The sequence below is a fragment of the Coniosporium apollinis genome, assembly GCF_000281105.1.
Source record: "Coniosporium apollinis CBS 100218 chromosome Unknown supercont1.19, whole genome shotgun sequence".
In the NCBI taxonomy this organism is placed as follows: domain Eukaryota; kingdom Fungi; phylum Ascomycota; class Dothideomycetes; genus Coniosporium; species Coniosporium apollinis.
Genome location: NW_006913281.1, coordinates 373,180 through 394,009, shown reverse-complemented (window position 1 = coordinate 394,009; position 20,830 = coordinate 373,180). Strand labels below are relative to the sequence as shown.

The window sequence follows — 20,830 nt, the reverse complement described above, 5'->3', positions numbered from 1 at the left end:
AGTGAAATTCACATCAACATCAAACATCTGCCTTCTTGCTACCATTCTGCGTACCATCAACACCTCTCTGAGATGTGATCTTCCAGCAAGCCCACGCAAAGAAGTGACATTGTGCTATCGGGAAGCCTTGGTTCCGTTACCCTTCTTACTCTCGCCTCGCACCTTGCCCCTAACCCTTTGAGCGCTTCGCCCCTTTACCTGCCATTTCTCCTTCTTTCCAAGCACACACGTCCTCACTTCCAACGTCAAAGCAGCCTTCGCCTCGTGGAAAAACGATGAATCAGACACGCATTCACCAGTCGTACTTTAATCTGTCAAGTAGCGTGTGTAGCACTAGGATGCCCAGAGGTTCGGGACGCCATTGGGGGGGTCACAATTCCTGTGACAGAAAACTACAACTCACGGCATGAATTTTGAATTAGTCCTAGCCGTTGCATTTCACCGCCCTCGCAACAAAGTCCCTTCCCCGGAAGCTGAATGAAACAAAGCCCTAACTTAGCCTCCCATGGTATCACAAACAGCCAAAGCAGCTGAAGAAAATAATGGTACAAACCCCCTCTTTTTTGGCGAAGCCTAGCCAGCGCAGCTAGCGCGCAAAAAAAGAGCTTCCACAAGGATACACGAAACATGCCGCGCCCCCCAAATGCCGAGTCCAGAAGTCGGAAAAGCTCAAGCGAGCCACCGCGGGTACAATGTGGTATTACAAATAGTCCTTCTCCCGTCCCGGAACTCCGACAAGCTCCCTCAGTGCCAGCAACTCCGCCTCACACAAACACTCAAGAGGCTTCCCAGAAGGCCAGCAGCGCGTTCAGGCATCCAGCGCGCCGTCCGCCTCTCGGACAGGCACGTCCAACATGCCTTTCTCTTCGTCATCTCTTTCTCGTGGCCCTATCTCATTCGCCTCCAGCACCTCCTTCTCCTTCTCTTTCGCCGTCTTCGCCATCTCGGCAGCCTCTCGCTCCGCATGGATCTTCTCCTTGAGCGCCTGGGCGCCCGTCAGCGCGTCGATGTAGGTGCTGAACTTGATGATTTCGCGAAGCAGGTACGAGGACTTTTCTTCCCAGTTGGCCATCGCTTTCGCGGCGTTGGGGTGGCGGGGGGAGAACTGCGCGTGTGTGTTAGAGTGGTGTCGGAAGTGGATAGGAGGGTGGAAAGGTGGAAAGGTGAGAGAAGAGGTGCGCGGTGGGGTGGGTGATGAGAGGAATGAGATTTGAAAAGTTGAAAGAGCGCCCGGAACCAGGAAACAGATGTGGAAAAGAGGAATGAATGGCGGGGAAAAGGAAAGGACAGGAAAACATACCGCAACCGTCATCGGGCCCCTAAGCTCATTGTGCCTCTCCAGCTCCTCCTCCACATTCTTGACATACGCGCGCAGTGCCTTCAGCTGGTCCACCTCCATCAAGTTACTCGGCATCATGCTGTTCGCCGGCTGTTTCCAGTCGCTGAGCGTCGCCCTATCCCCCGGCAGTCTGGATCTCGCAGATGCCAAGCCTGTAGCCTGCTCCAGCGACTCCGCGCTCCTGACCGACATCGCCTCGCTACTCGCCGGCGCCCTTCCCTCAGGCGCACTATCCTGCCGCCTCTGCACCACAGGCCCAACGATGGCGTCGCTCCAGCCGTACTCGATATTGCTGACCCCGCCCACAAGCGGCTCCTTGCTCAAGCGGGCCGCCCAGTAATTCGCCGTGTCCACAAACTCGCGCACTATATCCTCCGTGCCGACCTCAAACAGATGCACGGCTCCAGTCGGCAAACTCAGCGCCCAGACGTGCGGCCGCGCCTTCGAGTAGCCGGGCGGCGGCAGCGTGCTCGCGAGCGTCTGGCGCAGGCAAAACGCCGCAAGCTCCTCGGCGCTGTCGGTCCAGTTCCCGCCGCCCACGATGCCGCCGGGCGCGTTGCGGGCTTTGGCTTTGAGCCGCGCGGACTTGGTCGAGGTGCTGAAGGTGAAGAGGCGCATATGTCCCTTCTCGATCACCGCGAAACAGTCGTGCCAGCCGCGATCCTTGAGTTTCTTGTCGCCATGGATTTTGTGTTTGAGTATCGCTTCCTTTGCCCATGGCGAGCCGGCCAGCTCGAGGGTTTCGTCTTCGAGGAGCGGGGCTGCGCGGAGAGGTTCTTCGGAGAGGCTGCCCGGGGCGGTGGTGCCCTCCTCGCGGATGATGGCCTGGCTCAACGCGTTGGCGAAGCCGATCGAGGAGGGCTGGTAGTCGCCCTTGTGGGAGAAGGAGCCGAGTGACTCCATCGACATGGAGGGTTGGGTCTTGCCGAGTGAGAACTTGCTCCAGGTGCTGCTGCCCGCGGGACTCCAGACTGAAGCTTCTTCGAGACTGGTGCGGCTGGAGCCGATGGTGGAGGCGGGGTATGCTTTGGCTTTCGAGCGTCCTTTGGAGTTGAAGCGGGACGTCGCGCTGCGGAAGTCGCCGGCTCGTCCGCGGTAGCTGGGGTTCTCGGAAGGCGCTTTGCTGAGCACGGAAGGCGTGCGGCGGAGCATCGAACCTGCGAGCACGGAGAGGTTGCTGCTCGATGGCTCGGGTAGGAGCTCGGGTCTTGCACCGTGCAGTGGCAAGCGTTGCTGCCGGATCGAGTTGTAGAACTCCTTGAGCACGATCTCGATTTGGAATTCCCAGCTTCGCAGGGAGCCCTCAAAAGGCGCTTTGATGAGCACGTTGCAGCTGTCTGCTGGAGTGCCGTCGGGTCCCGGTGATGCTCCATCAGAGTCGGTGCGTAGTGGCCGCATTGACAGCCGGTTCCTTGATCTTTTGACATCTAGTGAGGGTCGCTCTTCGATTGTGGGAGATTCCAGGCCGGGAGACGTTGGCTCGGTCCAAGGCATTGCGCCCCGAGGGTTGGTGCCTTGCGCTCGGACTGTCTCATCCGTCGCCTCAGGAGCTGCATCTATCGCTATTCTGCGGATGGTAGGCAGTGTGTTCTTGACGAACTGACTGCGGGTCATCTTTTGCTCGATGTCCGCGAGATGCAAGTCGGTGTTGAGCAGGAGGATCGAGTAGCAGATGGTATGTACAACATCTACGACGAGAGTTTGTCAGCGTCTAGTGTATGAGCAAGGCTTGAGAGGGCACATACCGGTCGCCTTGAACCCATGATTAGGATTACATTCGCACCACCTGCTCGAGAATGCGTCAAGCACCCGGTCCACCTGCTGCGTCTCCGCCTTCAAGACCAGCTTGCCGCAGAGGTCCCGCATACAATAGAGAAGATTGAGTCCAGCCCAATCGTAAAGCTCCATGTAGGCCTTCCGTGTTCGGGCGCTCCGCGCTGTAGTCTCGCCCAGCCAAGCTGCTGCCCGCGCTTTGCTGACGAAGTCCTCCTCCCCGTGATATATCTTCAGCGCCGTGGTGCGGTCCTCGTCGGTCGGCTCGTCCCTGTTAGCAGCGGCCATTGTGACCTCATCATCGCCGGCATGGTCGGGATCGCCGTCACCGTGGATGTGTACGGCCGGCAAGCTGGTTACCGACTGGAAGGCGTCGTTCGTTATGCTGGGCGATGGATTCTCGCTTGCAGGGGAGGGCTTGTCTGAGGTTGTCGCACTCTCACTTGGTATGGAGAGGTAGGAGAATTCGCGGAGCTTCTCCTCCGATGAGGTAGGCGCGAGCCAGACGCGAGTGTACTTGCCCGAAGTGGCTGTTGTCGATGGCTCCTTCCGTGTCGGCGTCGTGATTACCCATTCGTCTTCTTCAAGCTCCGCAGGTAGTGAGTTGTTGAACTCGAGAGGCTCTGGGCTTTGCAATCCAGTCCGCTTTTCACCAACATCCGTCTTTCGGTGCGGCGTGAAGTTGAGGGATTGTGGTTGCTGCTGCGATTGGAAGGTGGGTGATGCTGGGCTGAGCTGCGATTTGCTCGCTTCCTCGGGGCATCCGGAACTTGGACTGCTCACACCTTGAGACTGAAGCTCTCCCTCTCTATCTTCATTACCGCTGCTGTCAGCAAGAAACGTTTGATCTTGTGGTTGAAGTCGAGAAGTGCGACTCGTTTTCATCTTCAGCTTGAGTTTCGGCGAGTCCGAGACAGGCGAGTGCGATGTTTTGACCGCATCATCCCGGATCGACGGCACGCTCCTGTCAGTATCGCGTGAGCCCGGTTTGACAGCACGAACGGCTGCATCCTTATGTGGAGCATATCCCGGCGAGAAACCGTGCGGTTGTTGCTCGTTTTCCTCGTCCTCAGTGTTTGGTTGGTGTTCCCGGCTATCAAAGTACGCTTCCGCCGGGCTTACCGGGCTCTTGGATTCGCTCAGATACGGATTCATCACTTTGAACAAACTGCTTCGCGAAGGGCTGGGCAGTATAGGCATCGTTTGCGCAGGCTTTGCAAGCTGTAGGGGCAGTGGAAGGACGGGTGGTGGGATCTGGCTTGCAACCGACAGCTTCCGTCGCCTGAAGAAAGACTGCTTCTTCTTCAGACGGACGGGCTCCGCTTGCGGCTGTTCTTGCGACACGCTTGTCGCTTCCTTAGACGCGGCTTTTGATAGCGCCTTTTGCTGAGAGGATTGGGTTTGGTTGACATGCGATCTGGATGTGATGGTATTGTCGGATAGCGATGTGTCGAGGGATTTAATATGGGGGGTGTGCTGAGCACTTTCAGAGTACCCAGACGGTTGGGATTTGGAGGATCCGAACATCCGCTTGAAGAAGCCCGGACGCTCTTTGGGTGTGCTTGTACTCGGTGGGTTCGGAGCAGAAGGTTTGCGCGTGGCTACGGTCGGGCTTGGGGCCGGTGGGTCTGTAAATGTGGGAATAGGTAGAGTTCGGGAATAGGTGGTGTTGACAGTGTCAGCTGTTTGAATGTTGAGGGGCTCTGGGGCCCTTGATGGTGGATTGCGGGAGCCATTGCTTGTGACTGGTTTACTACTCGTCCTGGGCAGAGGCGCTGGTGCTTCCAGTGGACCGTATATCGGTTGAGATGAGAAAGCTGGAGGTGAGGTCGGCGGTTCTTGAGGCCGTCGTGCCCCGGTAGGCACTGTTGGCTGTGGCGCCGCGTTGTAAAAGTCATCGAGCTCTCGGTAGGCGTCCACTTTTGGCCGTCCCCGATCCAGCACAGAGTGTGACAACATCCTTTGGGGCGGACTTCGCGGCGCCCTTTCTACGTAGCTCTGGTCGAAGCTCGCCGACCGATTCCCAAGGCGACTCGGCCCGATTACCTGGCTGTATGCAAAATCCACGCTTGACGATCCGCTGCTCTTGCTCCCCCTTTTTGCTCCCCCACGAGCGTGCCCTAATGCGCTATGATCGGCTATTGTCCCTCTCCTCGAATTTTCTGTCGCCCCATTCACAGTATTGTAGCCATTGGAGCTTCCGCTATCCAACCTGCTGCGACCAGCGCGGAATTCAGAGCTACTGTTGCTTCTGCGGCCTCGAGGGGAGCGCTGCCTTGAATACCGGCTGGAAGTATTCCCCATCGGCTGATCGTATTCCGTGTGGAGAGGGGAGGATGTATAGCCGGGGAATCGATCGGCGTGCTGAGGTGCGAAGGTGGGACTCGAATTGGAGAAGTCGTAGTCTTCGAACTTCTTGTAATGCGCGAACTGGTCGGAGTATGACGCGCTGCCGTTCGGTAGCGAGCCCAGCGACATGAGCATGTTGTCCACTATCGAGTATCTGGTATTATTGCTGAAGGACAGGTCGTGGGAGTCTCTGGCCCGGTACCGGTCTCTCCCTTCCCACCTTGGGCCAGCCACTGGGGTGCTATCGTCTAAGAAGGTCTCTTGCGCTGCCGGCGCGCGCTGGGTGTCAAGCGTGCGCAGCGACGTCTTGCCCTTCTGAGCCCTCGATGGTCCTATCCCTGGTGTTCGCGGCGGCGACGCATCGCGCATAGCACCTCTTGAAGTTCTGTGCGCAGCCATCGGTGCGGACGCCGAGCGCTGGGTTGCCGGTCTCTGCGGGCTGCCGTCCATACTGCGGCATGTCAAGTCTTGGGGCCGCAGCCAAGGCAATGACAGCTCTCGTCTGTTGTTCCTGCTCTGCTGTGCCTGGTTCGGTAATCGGCTGCAGACGTCGTAGGGGGATTGGACGGCGCAATTACGGTCTGTTGCAGATATCGCTTGTGGGCGCTGTGCTGGCTGTGCTGGCTGTGCTGGCTCTCCTGGACTGCGCGTCCTGTCCGGCCAAGCACCGTTGAACAAGGATGGCAGATTGGTTGTCAAGCGGCCGAGCGCATGGCAATGCTTGGGAGGAAAGGCGCGGCGGAGGTCTTTGCGCTCGCCTTTGTCGGTTTGCGGGGGATACGGAGTAGACGAACAGCTGTGTGCAGCGGGGGATAACTAGATGAACAGCTGTGTGCAACGGTGAACTGGGGGGCCTCGGGTGGTTCGCGGTTCAGGGGTCTGCAACAACGACCGATCCGAGCGGATATGGCGGACGGGTTGGCCGTTGACGGTGCACGGTTCTCTGCGCGGATGTGTTTTGAGATGCAGCAGAAAGGAGCATGCAGATCAACTGCACGGCTAAAGCAATGCTGACGCTGGGGTGTGGGCTTGGCTCAAAGGCTTGATGGTCGCTATCAGCTTGAGTGCTTGTACGGACGCAAGTGTGCATAAGACGCGTGCCAGCTGCTGACACGTCCGGCTAGCGACACAGGCTGTCAAAGAAAGCGCGAGCTGGGCAGATGCGGTGCCCTGGTGTGACAGCTCGCACGAGAGACGGCAGAAACATCAGACCTCAAGCAGCATGGCTCAAACGGTGCAACGTCCATGAAACGCGCCGTTCTGTTCGCTTTCGTCCAAGCCTGCAGCTTCCAGGAATTAAGTTTTACATTCCCGTGCTTATGCAAGGGCACGAAGATCTCGCTCGTCGCCGAGAAGGGAGGCAGGTCCCTGGCCTGTCTCGCTTTGCGGGCCAGTCGGAGTGATTACTGCTCGCAGACCGAAATCCCCGTCCTTGACCCCCGCCACGTGACCGCTTCGGCTTGATGTCTTGATAACCCGTTCACGAAACATTTAGCGTTCAAAGCAGAACAACGGTCCGAGTGGTCATCCAGACCGTTTGTTTGATGAAAGAAAGCTCTGCACCCGCTGCACCCGCTGCACCCGCTGCACCCGCTGCACCAGCTGCACCGGTCCGTCTCTCGTGCTTTCGTGATAATACTTCGCCCACGCTATGCCCTAAGGAATCTAGAATGCATCCAAATCCGTCAACCTCACCAGACACTACTTCTTGCCCCCCTTCTTTCCGCCCCTCGCACTCCCGCCCCTCGCCGCCTGCCTCATCCTCTCCTCCCTCGCCAGCTGATCCGCCTTGCTCTTCTCCTGCTCCGCCTTCTCCTCCGTCTCCGCCTTCTTCCTCGCAGCCTCCGCCTCCCTCCTCTCCTTCACCAGCCTCAGCCTCTCGAGGTCAGCCCGCGCCTCGTCCGTCTTGCCCTCCGCGTGCAGTTTCTGGTATCGCTCCTTCGCCTGCTGCGCCTGTAGCGCTTCACGCTCGCGCCGCGACAGCTGCGACAGCGGCTTCGGCTTTGAGGCTTTGGGCGGTGCCGCGGCGCTTGAAGCGGAGGCGATGGCCGCGGAGGCCTGGGCGCGGGAGGCGGAGGAGAGGTTGGGGTTTGAGGGGAGGTCTTCTTCTTCGTCGCCGTCTTCGTCTGAGGATTCTTCCTCTGAGGATGGGAGGTCGCCTGGAGCGGCGGGTTTGGCCTTTTGACGCGCTATGGCGGCCTCTTTGCGGGCTTTGGCCGCTGCTTTGCGCTGTTCGCGCGTCTCGGGAGCTTGTTGGGTTGGTCCGTCTTCGTCGTCGGAATCTTCTTCTTCTGACGAATCTTCTTCTTCGGAGGACGATTCTTCGGCTTTGGTGTCACGGGGCTCCTGTAGTGCGAGCGTGCATTAGCACTGCAGGGTTGACGTTGTGTAAAGGAGGGCTACTAACTCCCCAGATGCTCATGACCTCGCCATCGGCGTTGATGGGTTGGAGGTTCCGGCTGAAGTGCTTGCCACCTGTCGTCCGTTAGCATGGCACAGGCCCTGAAGAGCATTCATCTGCTCACCTCCTCGCTTTGGCTTTGCAAATTTACCGGCGCGGCCTCGTGTGGACATGTTGACGGTGAGGGCTTTGTTTGACGGTCCCTAAACTTGAACGGTGGCTGCGGCAACGGTCTTCGAAAATATCGGAAATCGTCGATGGTTGACTATGTCCTTTGAGCTCCTTGAGTCAGAATCGAGGACTTTACGTTTGACAGCATGTGAGTGTGCTGGCAGAGTCACCGAAGATATCAGACAAAGCGCCCGCCTGCCACTTTTGTCGCCCAGACCCCGCCATTAGCGCTGCCCAACTCACCGCCTCCGAGCGAGGCGTGCCGGCTGCTTAGTCATCCGGTTTTCCATCTCAAATTTCACAGCAGCCCTCGACCCTCTTCTCTCCGTACATAAAACTACACCCCTCTATATTCACTCTGATGATCCGCCTTTGGGCTCAATGGATAGCTGGAGGGGAAAATAGAGGGAAGAATGATGCGGACGTTGAGACTTACCCCTCGGTCTCCTTCACGAATGGAGATTGAGGAAAATTTTGAGACGGGACATATCATAGGAGTTATGCCGCGCAGCGGATAGGGTTTGCGCAGAACGCTTCCACAGATGCTGGAGGCCCTTCGATGGGAGGTGAGGGGGCTTGCAAGCCCAGCAGTATATATCCTTGCAGGGAGAACGGCTGCTCATTCTTCTTGTGTGCTAAACACGACTCCATCTCGCGCTCAGCGTCCTGCTTTCTCCGAAACCCACGTGGAAATGTCTAGGCGGTGGTCTGCAGAGACCCGTCCATGGTAGTAATGCCCACCATAAACTCTCACGCATGAGGTCCATCATCTCGTCTTCCACCTCACCCTCCCTACCCACTTGGCCCACCTCTGCACATCCTCCCTCTCCCTCAGCCGCTCCACGGTGTACCAATCTTTCGCCAACTCCTCATTCCCCGCAATCCCATGCACGAAGCTGTGGCACGCCCTGCACAACCACGCCACGCTGTTCAGCACGCTTTCGTCGTGCCAGCCCCGCTTCAGCACCCGCTCGTGCACCGATTTTGGGATGAGGTGGTGATATGTTAGGGGTATCCAGTCGCGCTCGCAGATCTCGCAGGCGGAGGCTCGCGTGTTGGACCAGACGGGCGGTGGGGCGGTTGTGGCGGCTATGTAGGTGGAGAGGGGGATGGAGAGGAAGGTGGGAAGGGAGGAGGCGTCGGGGAGGAGGCTGTAGGCGAGGAGGGAGTCGGGAACGGACGGGGGCAGAGTGGAGGTGAGGGTCTCAAGGGTTGATGTCGGTAGGGAATCCGTGTAGCGCTCGCGGAGCGCGGCGTCGTTTTGCACAGCGATGTAGGAGAGGAGGCGGAGCTCTGGGGGGAGGGAGGTGAATATTTCGGAGGATAGGTACTAAGATGGAGCTTTGAGCGTTGTTACTGCTACCACTGGTGGTATTGGAATTGAGGTGGGATGCCTACGTCAATGAAGTCGCCTAGGTCTTCCGCGTCACTGGCGCTCTGCTCTTCTTCAGATACCGCAGCGTTCACCGGTTTGATTGCGTTCTTGCGCCCCTTAGCTGCGCGCCGGCGCGCTGGCTTTGTTGGCCTGGTGGTGAGCTTGCGGATGAGGACGTCGGAGAGACAGTCGCGAAAGATCTCGTAGTTGGGCAGTTCCCCTGGAGGTATCATCTGTGCTGCTTCCGGAAAGGCGCAGTTCTACAACGTTCTAATGAGGAAGAGACGGGAAAGCGATAGGCCTGAATGCAGTAGGATAGCGCAAATGGAGACGGAATTGCTACAAGAGGCATTGCAAGCCTGAGGCACTCTTTACATCATCGACTCTACTCACGAGTATCGTCGGGTTTTGCTGATAATAACCTTCAATCCTCGCCGCTCTCGCGGATCAGTAGTCCTCGAGTGGCATGCTCGTCACCATTGTCTGCATGCTGCCTATACAAGCGGAGTTGACACAGAGTATACAGAATGCTCACCGTGGAGGTGCTGGCGAGTCGCGGAGGAAAGGGTCTCGGCAGAGAGATACCTACGTCAAGACGGGAGGAGGGGCGCAAGCTACACTAGACAGTTCGTCCATCACAATGCTTGACCACTCTGTAAGTACATCTGTCCTCTAACCCACAGTACCCTATTCTAACAATGGCTTCAAAAGACATCGTGGTCGCCTTCGACGCATACGGCACCCTCCTCTCCACCGAGTCCATCGCCGCGAAGCTAGCCGAGCACTTCGGACAAGAGAAAGCGCAGGCCATAGCAGCGAAATGGCGACTCTACCAGCTAGAGTATACATGGCGGCTCAACAGCATGAGTAACTTTCCCTTCCATTCCCCAGCACTACCTTGACGTTCCCACTAACCCCCGTCTCCAGACCAATATGAGCCCTTCTCGACCCTCACCCTCCGCTCCCTCCATCACGCCTTGAAGGAAGCCGGCGAATCTTTAGAACAGCCCGATATTGACGCCCTAATGTCCGCCTACGACTCCCTCTCCACCTTCCCCGACGTCGGCCCCGCGCTGCAAGACCTCGCCTCGACGCCGGGCATCCGCGCCGTGGTGTTTTCCAACGGCACAAAATCCATGATCTCGAACTCTGTCAACAAATCTCCGGATCTAGCGCCCCATGCCAAGGTCTTCGAGCACCTGGTCGTTGTCGAGGAGGTGCGGAAGTTCAAGCCCGCGCCCGAGGTGTACGAGCACCTTGCGAGGACTGTGGGTAAGAGTAAGGAGGAAATGGGCGAGATGTGGTTGGTGAGCGGGAACCCGTTTGATGTTTGTGGGGCGAGGGCTATGGGGATGCAGGCGGCATGGGTGGATCGGGCGGGGAATGGTTGGCAGGATCGGTTGGTGGAGGGGGAGAAGGGGAGGCCGACGGTTGTGGTTAGGGGTTTGGGGGAGGTAGTGGAGGCGGTTAGGAAGCATGCCGGGAAGTAGGTTAAGAGACTGGGCCATGAGGAGCTGTCTGCGCGGGCATCCGTGGTCTTGGATCGATGGGAAGCGCTGCAGCGGATTGACGCAATGCATTCCGCAAAGCGTTTCAGGTCATCTTCACAGCCCGGTTGTTTAGTCACGTATAGTTATAGACCGAGCATGTCAGAGTTTACTTTTTGACTGTAAAGCTCTGTGTAATCCATCTGCCTATATCCAATCTGAGCTCACCGTCCTGCTATCGGTGCCCCGCAGCCTCACGCGCACCTTGAAACTGGTCGGCTTTACAAACCAATAGTTTAGAGTATCCCACCCATGCCCGACAGGCTGGAATTCAAACTGTCTCACTACCCGCGGTACCAGCTTTGACATCTCCAAGATGGATATATGCTTGCCAAGACACGTCCTTGAACCCAGGCCGAACTATGCGCACACTGTTAGCGTCCCTAACTTCGATGAATGACATAGGAATGGACGACGCACCGGCATATAGTAGACCTCCATATCCTTGAATCTCTTCGGGTCTCGCTGGGCATCAAGCCAACGTTCCGGTTGGAACTTGGTTGCATCAGGGAAGACACTCTCGTTGTAGTGAGCTACCCAGGTGTTGACACCAATGACAGTCCCAGCTGGGAAGAAACGTCCAGAGACCTCACATCCACCTTCCGGAACGACCCTCCATAGCGGCAGGCCTGTGGCACTGTGCATTCTTAGTGCTTCTTTAATCACAGCCTGCAAGTACGGCATCTCTTGACTTTGTTTGAACGTCGTCTTGGCATCGCAACGGCCCTCAGCATCGAACTGTGCGATTTCTTCTCTAAGTTTCCCCATAGTCTCTGGGTTGTGCACGAGGTAATAGAGGATTGAACTGAGGCTGATGGACGTTGTATCCGATCCCGCGATGATGTTCGACTGCCCCATCATGAAGATGTGGTAGTCAGTGACTTTTTCCGGATTCTCGCGATGCGCCTGCATCATCTTTCCGAGGAAGTCCTGCGGGCCAGCGATATCGCGAGTAATGTTTCCTGCCTCCGGTTCCTTCGTCTTACGACGGTTGATAATTCCCTGCACGAACTTCATGATGAACGCCCTTCCTGCAGCCCCTGACCATTTGAAACGGCTCATCGGCCCAAACAGAACCGGATGCCATTTCGCAAAGATGCCAATCAGGGTGCTGTACACCATGGTGTTTTGGAGCGCTGCCAGCGCCCCGTTGATATCCTCACCATGGTCCAGAAAGCCGAACCGTTCGCCAAAGGTGATGTGGCCGATCACATCAAACGCGTAGCACTGGAACCAGTGCGCAATGTCCAGCTCTTGTTTTGCCTGCGCGAACTCCCGCAACCGCGTCTCGAACAGATCGGCACAGTCGTCCACATAGGGCTCGTAGCTGACTAGCGATGTCATTGAGTACATGGCTTGGAATCTCTTTCGCGTCTCTGCATGTCTTTTCATGTTTCGCTCGGGGAACAACGTCCAGCGATCTGGAGAAGGATGTTTCCAGCCCTCGTACCAGTCCGACTTGGGAAAGTTGGATCCGATACCGTAGATGGTCTTGATTGCTGATGGATCATTGATGCTGTAGTGATCGGGTGCAATACGCACGATTGGCCCCAGCCTTCGATGTAGAGCTATGTTGTCCCGCTCGAAATGGCCTCGAAGGACACGGTGGAAATACCACCATTTCGTGAACCTAGCTAGGAATGGTCCAGGGATGTCTTTGAGTGGCGATGTGGCCAGGTGGTAAATGTAAAGCAGTAGGCGGACGAAAAGGAGCCCCACAGCGCTTAAGAATACAAGCTGCATGTGCATGGTTGCGCCCTTACAATTGAAGATAACACGCAGGCCTGTGTAGCTGTATCTCTGGAATTAGTGGTTTTCTAGCCAGATATATGGCAGTAAGGCTATTTAAGCTCTCGAAGGTGGGGGCTTGCTACTGCCGCGAATCTCCAAGGAACTGCATGCTCCGCTCTCTCTAGCTGAAATGAAGGCAACAACATGGATAGTTGTAGGACTGAGGCAAAGGACAACAATACTCGGAAGCTCCTCATCTCGCGGGAAGTGGTCACCCGCCAACCGCTATCGGGAGAGGGGCTCCTTTGGCCATCCTGCGGAGGCATTCCGCTCATGTTTACTGTGCGCCTCCATCGAGTTCCCAATGGTCTCACCCCGTCACCCAGCGGTACGGAGCTAGTGGGTTGTTATATGGGTTCACACACAACAAAGAATTTGCTCTGTGAACACCCGATTTGGATACGGAGAAGGAAGAGCGTAAACTGAAGTAGCCAGGGCGGCCAGAGCGATTGGTCACGTGCTGTATTCCAACACATTCGCGTCCGAACCGCGCGCTTTTAAAAACCACGACGGCGGCATCTTCTGGACGGAGAGGTAGTCGACGTGCCGTCTGGCACTCTTTTCTGTGATGACACCCTTGGTCCACATACCGTCCGGGCTTATTCCAGCAAATTGAGCAATAGACGCTTCGTGTATTCATGCCTTGAGCACAGTCTTCATTATGAGTAACATCGTCAAGCTACCCTCAGAGGGTCTCACCCTCGAGGCATTGTGGAGACCGATAGGAGGCATACTCTTTCAACCAGTCATTCCCTCAATTCTGCTACTTGCGAGCTTCCGGGAGCCACAACGCATCAAGGAACTGCTCTCCCAAGCGTCCAGGAACACGATCGAGCTTTCTGTTGTCAACCGAGCCCTCAAAATCCTGATCGCGATCGGCGTACTCTACAGACTGAACAACTTCCTGAGCAGGCGGGCCCTAAACAACTTCACCCGCGATTGTTCCTGGGACTGGCAGAAGGAGATCGTCGTAGTGACAGGAGGCTGCTCCGGTATAGGGGAGCTGATGGTCCGCAAATTCGCGAAGAGCAGCATCAAAGTCGTCGCGCTCGATCTCAACCCTCCGAAAACTCCATTCCCGGCCAACACGTTCTTCCACAAAACCGACGTGACTTCCCCCTCCGTCATCCGCGAAACGGCGCAACAAATCCGTCAAGAAGTCGGCGAGCCGACCGTCCTGATCAACAATGCCGGAATCGGACACGTCAAGCCCATGCTGAACGAGACGGAGGAGCAGATCAAACGCACCTTCGACGTCAACATCATGGCCCATTTCTGGCTGATCCGAGAATTCTTGCCGTATATGGTGCAGCAGAACCATGGCCACATTGTCACGATCGCAAGCCTGGCGAGCTTCATGGCCCATGCGTCAAATGTCGACTATGCTTGCACCAAAGCTGCCGCCCTCGCTTTTCACGAGGGGCTGGCGCAGGAGCTCAAACATGTGTATGGTGCGAAGAAGGTGCGGACGACGTAAGTTCCCGTTATTCTGCTCCTCATGCCCCAGGTCTACTACTGACGGGAGGTAACAGAGTCGTACATCCCACATGGATCCACACACCGCCAGTCGATGAGTTGCTGCGCAGAAAGCCCATCGACGGATTCAAGCTGAACGCAAATACTGTTGCAGACGCAGTCGTGGACCAGGTCCTCAAGGGCGAGAGTGCGCAGTTGATCCTCCCAGAAAGGTACAGCTGGGTGTCTAGCATCAGAGGCTTCCCGAGCTGGTTGCAGCAAGCCCTGAGAGACGTTCAGGGAGATTTGTTGGTCGGCGCTGGGGCTTGAGCGGGCGGCGAGCTGTCCTTCAAGCCTGGGCTATGGCGGATTGTAGAGTTGATCATGTAGGCGAAAACGACGGTCGGCGGGTGGCGCGAGAAGCTCGCCTGGGCACTCGCCTTCGGCCTGGTTGAACCCAGATATGGGTTTTATCTCCAGAGAGGAGTAAATGGAGTACTGTTGTTTCGTATATCAGAAGGTTCACGTCCGCTTGCCTTTCGAGCATTCAAATGAGAGAAGCAAGAAGGCTTCACTTTTGTATCATACTTCTCCCAAAAGAATTTCTGATGAACCCTGTCCTCTGAAGCTAAGCACCTTGACCATTGTCCTGTTCTTTATCGGACAGAGTGTGCCAGCACGTCTCAGGCTACTATGTCTGCATCCGTCACCGACTCCCGCCCGTGGCTGAATATGCCTCCGCCGTCGCCGGCGCCTCCATCGACACTGCTGTTGCACCTTCGAAGCGCCAGGCTAGTTTTTCTCTTTCCCGCGGAGCTTCCACGAAATGGTGAAGCCGGAGGTTCTCTGCTCAGTTCTAGAATCAGTGCCATGGACCCGAAGACCTCAGCAAGGCAGAGAGCCTCCGCGTCCTCGTGACCTAACTCGTATGAGTGAGCGGCAACCTTCCCTAAGGTTCTGTCATCGATCCGTGGTCTGCGGGTAGGTATGGAGCGGTCAGCTCCGCCGTTCCATGTTTGTCCGGCGGATCGTCTGGGCATTCCCGCTGCGGAGGGTACTGGGATGCGGCGTACACTTCGGATGAAGGTGTCGTGATGAATCGCAGAAGGGTGGAGCTCTTGTCATTAGGACAAGATGCCTGTGTTCGTAAGCGCGTTGGTGGTCAGGCGTGCAGGCGCTTCAGCGCCTTCTGCTCTATCCTGTATCAGTCGCATCAAGAGTCACAAAATCGATGGTGGGAGAAGGACGTAGTTTGATCATGAAATCCACTTTTGATTAGCTACCTAGCAGATTGACCACCTACGAGGAAAAGCCTCAAGTTTTCCACCGAATATTACCACCAGCTTGCATCAGAAAAGCAAAGAAGAAAAGAGCCAGATGAAAAGCAAAAAGTCCCATGTCCCAGATCGAATGTATTTCCTCCCACGCCATACTAGCCATCCACGCCATCCGGGGTATTTTTCGTGAAGAAGAAAGCAGTTAAGCCAAGGGTATCGAGCCGTGTTCCAGCAAGCTTGCCGTTCAAGGCATCGATCCAGTATGGCTAGCTCGTCGTAGAAGCTTGAGTCGGACCGCCGACGAGGTGTGCAGTCGAGCAGAGAAGGCAACGAGAATGGAAATAAAACAAAAGAAAAGCCGGAGAGACAACACCGCCCTCAAGCCAGGAGAGGACCGCTGTCATGGATCGTGCAGCAGTGGGAGTGTGTTGTCGAGCCGGCTGGATTTGCACCGTGATGTTTATTTGCCAGCAGAGAGACGAAGAAAAGAAGAGCAGAGTAGCCACGCACAACGCAAGTCGTAGCTCAAAGACAGAGGGGTGTGAGGCAGCGGTCGCTGGAGGTCGTGCGGCAGTGGTGAAGCCGTGGCGTAGGTGGAGGGTCGCTCAGAAAAAGCCCGGGCACGTTCGTCGATCCAGTGGCAGCCTAGATGTACCACATGGAGGTCATGATACCACGGTTGGGGTACATCTTCGTGAGCGGTGGGATCTCCGTCGGAGTCTTGATCGTGTCGGCTTCGCTGGACTTCTCCAGCTTGCCCTTGCCCTTACCATCGGAGACAATGGGCTTCTGCTCATGAGCACGGGCGCGGTTGGAGGCGAGATGAGCGTAGTACACAGCAGGGTGCAAGCTGACCGAGGTGGTGCTGCGGATGTACTGGAAGGAGTGCTCGAAGGTCATCTGCTGGAGCTCTTCTGCACCAATGTTGGCCTCATTGAGAATGACATGGTAGTGAACAGGGCGAGCGGTGCCCTTGATGGCCTTGTGGGGGCAGAGATAGTAGTCGAATTCGAATGGATGAGTGACGCCCGACTCGACGAGCGTACCAGGCTTCGGGTTACCGTTTTGATCCTTGGCAGAAGGTTCCTGAGGGAAGAAACGGATGTGGTGACGCTTACTGGCCACGACAACCACGAACTTGGGGTCGGCCTTCGGATTAAAGCGTTTGCACAAGGCCTTGATGTCACGAACCTCGTTATCAAGAACGTGCTGATACTGTCCCTCAGAAACGCCATCGCGCATGTAGATGATACGCTGAGGCATTTCGCCTCCACCGACTTCACGCATCCATGGTCCGAAAAGCTCGCCTAAGAGGGACTCCACGTTTGCCGTTGAGATGATCTCGACGCGATGGCCGTTCGTGTCGCACAGGCCGGCATAACGGGTGAGAGTCTTATCCATGGAAACGGTGAAGGCGGCCATGGAGCCTGCCGGGCTGCCCGGAGCGGCATGTGAGACATCAGCGCCGATAATCATGTTCTTCTGGTCGAGGAACTTGGGGTTCAGTTTGGCAAGAGTTCCGACGGCCCTGGCGGTAACGCCGCCAAGCTTAGCGTTAACCTTCATAAGGACATTGCTGATGTATTGTGGCTGGCACTTCTGCACATGCGCCGCCTGCATAACCTGGCTGACAATGCCGAATTGGGTCTCGCAGGTCTTCTTCAGCGCCAAGTACCGCGAAGAGTCTCTGTCCGGAATGATGAAGAAGAAGATTTGGGGCTCGGCTTGGACCTTGTTGCCGACAGTGTTCCAGAAGGTCTGCAGCATCTTGGAGCCCTCATTCCAGTTGCCGACGAACAGGGTCGGCGGCGCAGCGATCTGGCCGCCGTGTGCTTTGTAGATCTCGACCAGTTTGCTGGAGAAGGTCTCGGCGGTAGTCTTGTCGACAGCTAAGCCGCGGCCGGCATTGATGAAGCAGATGCCCCAGCTCTTCAACGGCTTCTTGTTCGGCTGCGCGAACCTAACCTGGGGCGGGCCCAGCCTCCACTGGCCGGAGGAAGCCATCGCGCTCTTGACGGAAGACTTGTCGAAATGAACATCGGGAGCTGGGAGGAGACGCGCATTGGAGACCGTCATCTTCTTGCTGATATTCATGCCGTAGTTACGCAGGAAAGGGTCGTTTTCCCAGTTCAGCATATTGAGGCCGTGCTCAATGGCGCTCCAGCGGTCTTGGGGAAGCGTGACAGCGAACTTGATCATGCCGGAAGTCTGCCGTTCATCAAGCTTAAAGGGGTAGCGCTGGTTGCCGTGAAGAGTGCACAACTCCATGGGGATGATGGTAGGGTTTCCGCGAACCTTCTTAGTCATCTCAACCACTGGTAGGTTGTTGTTGAGAATGACCTCGTACTTGTTCCTATAGTATTCCAAGACGTTGGTCTCGCGCGAGCTGGTGACGTCGCCGTTCTCATCGCGCTCTTCAATCTTGAACTTGGCCTCGCTAGGAGTCTTATCCACAAACCGGCTGATGATGAAGTCCTGAGGGCCTCCCTTCTGGTTGCGGTATTCAACCCGAACGCCAACCTTGAGGAGCCGCTTGAGAGAAGTTTGGAGGGGACCTCCACGCCAGCGGTTCTCTCGGCGCTGTCTAGCAAACTCCGCGGCAAAGTCCGCAAGGTCGCGCTTGTTGCAGAAATTGACCACTGCATCGTGAAGCTTGGACTCGGTGTAGAAGGTGCCATTAGCTACATCGACATTGACGCTAAGGCCAGGTTTACCCTCAGCTCCCAGAACGACACGGATGGACGAGAAGACACCCTTGAAGGCCTCGACACCGTTGCCGAGGAGAGTCCGCTGGTTGCCACGAGCAAAGAATGACTTCTTGATTTGAGTGTACGTCTGGCTGGGAGTCTGACGCATGAGGTGGTCGAGGAACGAGATAGCTTCCAAGCAGGGATTGTCGAAGGGAGCCCTGCCAGCAAGGTAACCTTGCAGAGAGTCGAAACGAACAGCGTTCGTGAAGCGGATCGTGATCTTGTGAACATTGCGACCGCGCGATCCTCTACCAGTCTCCTCGTCCAGGTTGACGTCAATGTTCAGAGACTTCTTCTCTTGCGACCAGGCGATGCGATTGCCATCGAAGATCCAACCGGGACCGAGAGCAGACTTGACGGCCTTGGAGTTCCAAACGCGCTTGATGAGACCGCGCTTCTCAGCGCCGTTGCCAATATTAACCTGATGGTGTCAGTATGGAGGGCAAGCTGAGGGTACGACTGCTGCCTGTGAACTTACATCGTGCTGATAGACAGGCTTCGTTGGCATCTGCACAACAGGAAACGTGTTGAGGCCGATCTTGACAGCTCTGCCTTGCTGATTCGGGCGGGCCGGCCGCGGCGGAAGGTTCTGGGGCAGATTGAACTTCACAAAGTTAGTCTTTACATCGAAATGGCGAAACGACGTGTAATCCATGTTGGCGAATATTTTTGAGAAATCTGGAAAGCAGTCTGTCTTGTCCGTGATGGAGGTTTGCGAGGGTTTGTGGAGATTTGTGGAGTTTATGTGTTGGAACAAGACTGGGTTATTGTGAAGTGACAATTGGAAGCACAATAGAGAACACGAATAATAAAAACAATGGAGAGGGCAAAGTGAGCTTCTCCGTTATGTGCTATTCAGTGTTTGAGTTGGGTGTTGTGTTGTTCTTGCTGTTCTGTGTTGTGCTGTGTGCTGTGCGGTGCGGTGCTATTGTTGTGTTGAGTCTGCTTGTGGTATGGAAGAGGGGAAGCTCCCGCAAGTATTGGCAGCGCGACATGAAGTGCACCAGCCACTTCAAATCCACCAGCGAGCCGGACTCAACACTTCGCGCACCAGTATCAAGGATGCGGGCTGGCTGGGAACTGGCACTCTCGTGACCAGATAAGAGTTGGAAGTGCGGTGAAGCAACTCGGTGAAGGTTACGACTAGACTTCAAAACAACGAAGCAATTATGACCATTGGAACAAGGCCAACGTCCATCATGGAGGAACACACAGACAGTCATGATGCGAGGAATCATTGTACGAACTCAGAAAGAAGAAAGATTTCACTTACTCCACGGGTGGCAGACCAGCCACCGAAGCCGATGCCATCCGCAAGGCGACGGACATCGACTTGGACGCCTGCAGAGTATGGAACGTTCAGATCAGCGGGATCGCGGTTGCCGTCGAACCCAGCAATGGCACGAGCTGGGGAGTCGCGGATGGTGGGCCCGCCGCTGGAAGAAGACTTCTCCTCAGACGAGCCGGAGGTTCCGGCTTTCTTCTCACGCTGGACGTGTTTCTTGCCTGGAGCACTCATGATGACTGTGGGTTCTGTGAAGCCTGGTCAGCTACGGCTCGAAGTGATGAAGGATGTTGGTGTGAAGAGACAAGGAACAGCGGCGTCAAACGGCTCAACCTGAGCACACTCGGTGAAGCGTCTGGTGATGACTGCAATGCTTCCATGTGGCTAAGAAAGCCAGGCAGTGAAGTAAAGAAGGCCGGTGATGGAAAGCAGATGATGGATATGTGTCAAGAGTACTCACCTAACGCAGGTTGTCCGCGGCGGTGGCGGTCAAACGGATGCCGCTCTTATCACCTTGCGCAGACTGTCCGTGGGCCTGAAGAATTGCTTTCGATGAAGGTCTTGACGTGGAGTCCCTCCGAAACTTGAAGAGATCAAAGCGTTCAGAGCGGCGTGGCTATGACCGAGAGATGAAGAGAAGAAGGCGCGCTTCCGAAGGGATTGACTAGCTGAAGGCGAGACGACGCAGTGCGGTGACTTGACGGCTATGCGTTAGCGAAGCTGCTTTGAAGAGCTGGATATCTCAAGGCTAGAAAGATCAATTGCCACGCGGAGCAGTGAAGGTTACGGATGGTGTCGTATCAACTGGCGCTTGCCAGGCTTTGAAGACAACGTAAGGGCGCGGCGTTGCAGAGGCAGCAGAGACTGCTCTCAAAGAACAGATGCTTGAGTAGGTGTGATGATGGTCAAAGGAGAGTGAAGGATGAATGAAGAAGAGTAGAAGAGTGTTGATGCTAGGTTATCGTCTGATGGAGGAAGAGGGAAGAAGGGTGGCAAACGCGCATGTGACGTTGTTGACATGAAGGGGCTTGCATGTGACGCCTGCGGTTGCTGATAAGCGTACCTTGAGATGCGTTCAGCCTCAACGGAAGATTTCTGCGCCTGCAAAGGATGCGGCGAAGAGGTTGACTGATCGAATGACGCTGTGGGTACTTGAGATGAAGAAGGCTAAGTCAAGGATGGACTGAGGTCGAAGAAGTTCAAGGAGCGGGAGGATGTAGGAGGATGGAGGAAAGATGGAGGTTCTGGCTGGTGGACGTCCTTTTATAGACGTAGCAAAGGAGCGTCCCGAGGGCAGCAGGACGGAAAGCCTGCAGC

At 56.1% G+C, this 20,830-nt stretch overlaps 7 protein-coding genes across 7 annotated transcripts; 2 read left to right on the top strand and 5 right to left on the bottom strand.

The window, feature by feature from the left end:
• Window positions 1-808: 808 nt before the first annotated feature.
• Window positions 809-5,911, bottom strand: W97_04437 (uncharacterized protein; the record flags this gene model as incomplete). The annotated part of the gene is made up of 3 exons (XM_007782327.1): window positions 809-1,105; window positions 1,301-3,027; window positions 3,085-5,911. 3 exons carry the CDS (start codon window positions 5,909-5,911, stop codon window positions 809-811), a joined length of 4,851 nt encoding a protein of 1,616 aa, XP_007780517.1.
• A 1,251-nt stretch (window positions 5,912-7,162) lies between these two features.
• W97_04436 (uncharacterized protein) lies at window positions 7,163-8,035 on the bottom strand (the record flags this gene model as incomplete). The annotated part of the gene is made up of 3 exons (XM_007782326.1): window positions 7,163-7,807; window positions 7,869-7,936; window positions 7,987-8,035. 3 exons carry the CDS (start codon window positions 8,033-8,035, stop codon window positions 7,163-7,165), a joined length of 762 nt encoding a protein of 253 aa, XP_007780516.1.
• Window positions 8,036-8,799: 764 nt separating this feature from the next.
• On the bottom strand, window positions 8,800-9,641 carry W97_04435 (uncharacterized protein; the record flags this gene model as incomplete). Its single annotated transcript, XM_007782325.1, has 2 exons — window positions 8,800-9,363; window positions 9,432-9,641. 2 exons carry the CDS (start codon window positions 9,639-9,641, stop codon window positions 8,800-8,802), a joined length of 774 nt encoding a protein of 257 aa, XP_007780515.1.
• A 465-nt stretch (window positions 9,642-10,106) lies between these two features.
• Window positions 10,107-10,898, top strand: W97_04434 (haloacid dehalogenase, type II; the record flags this gene model as incomplete). The annotated part of the gene is made up of 2 exons (XM_007782324.1): window positions 10,107-10,275; window positions 10,336-10,898. The coding sequence occupies 2 exons, from the start codon at window positions 10,107-10,109 to the stop codon at window positions 10,896-10,898; spliced, it is 732 nt and encodes a 243-aa protein (XP_007780514.1).
• Window positions 10,899-11,102: 204 nt separating this feature from the next.
• W97_04433 (uncharacterized protein) lies at window positions 11,103-12,704 on the bottom strand (the record flags this gene model as incomplete). The annotated part of the gene is made up of 2 exons (XM_007782323.1): window positions 11,103-11,315; window positions 11,376-12,704. 2 exons carry the CDS (start codon window positions 12,702-12,704, stop codon window positions 11,103-11,105), a joined length of 1,542 nt encoding a protein of 513 aa, XP_007780513.1.
• Window positions 12,705-13,407: 703 nt separating this feature from the next.
• W97_04432 (uncharacterized protein) lies at window positions 13,408-14,531 on the top strand (the record flags this gene model as incomplete). The annotated part of the gene is made up of 2 exons (XM_007782322.1): window positions 13,408-14,219; window positions 14,279-14,531. The coding sequence occupies 2 exons, from the start codon at window positions 13,408-13,410 to the stop codon at window positions 14,529-14,531; spliced, it is 1,065 nt and encodes a 354-aa protein (XP_007780512.1).
• Window positions 14,532-16,123: 1,592 nt separating this feature from the next.
• On the bottom strand, window positions 16,124-19,747 carry W97_04431 (uncharacterized protein; the record flags this gene model as incomplete). Its single annotated transcript, XM_007782321.1, has 3 exons — window positions 16,124-18,649; window positions 18,707-18,832; window positions 19,502-19,747. 3 exons carry the CDS (start codon window positions 19,745-19,747, stop codon window positions 16,124-16,126), a joined length of 2,898 nt encoding a protein of 965 aa, XP_007780511.1.
• Window positions 19,748-20,830: the final 1,083 nt, after the last annotated feature.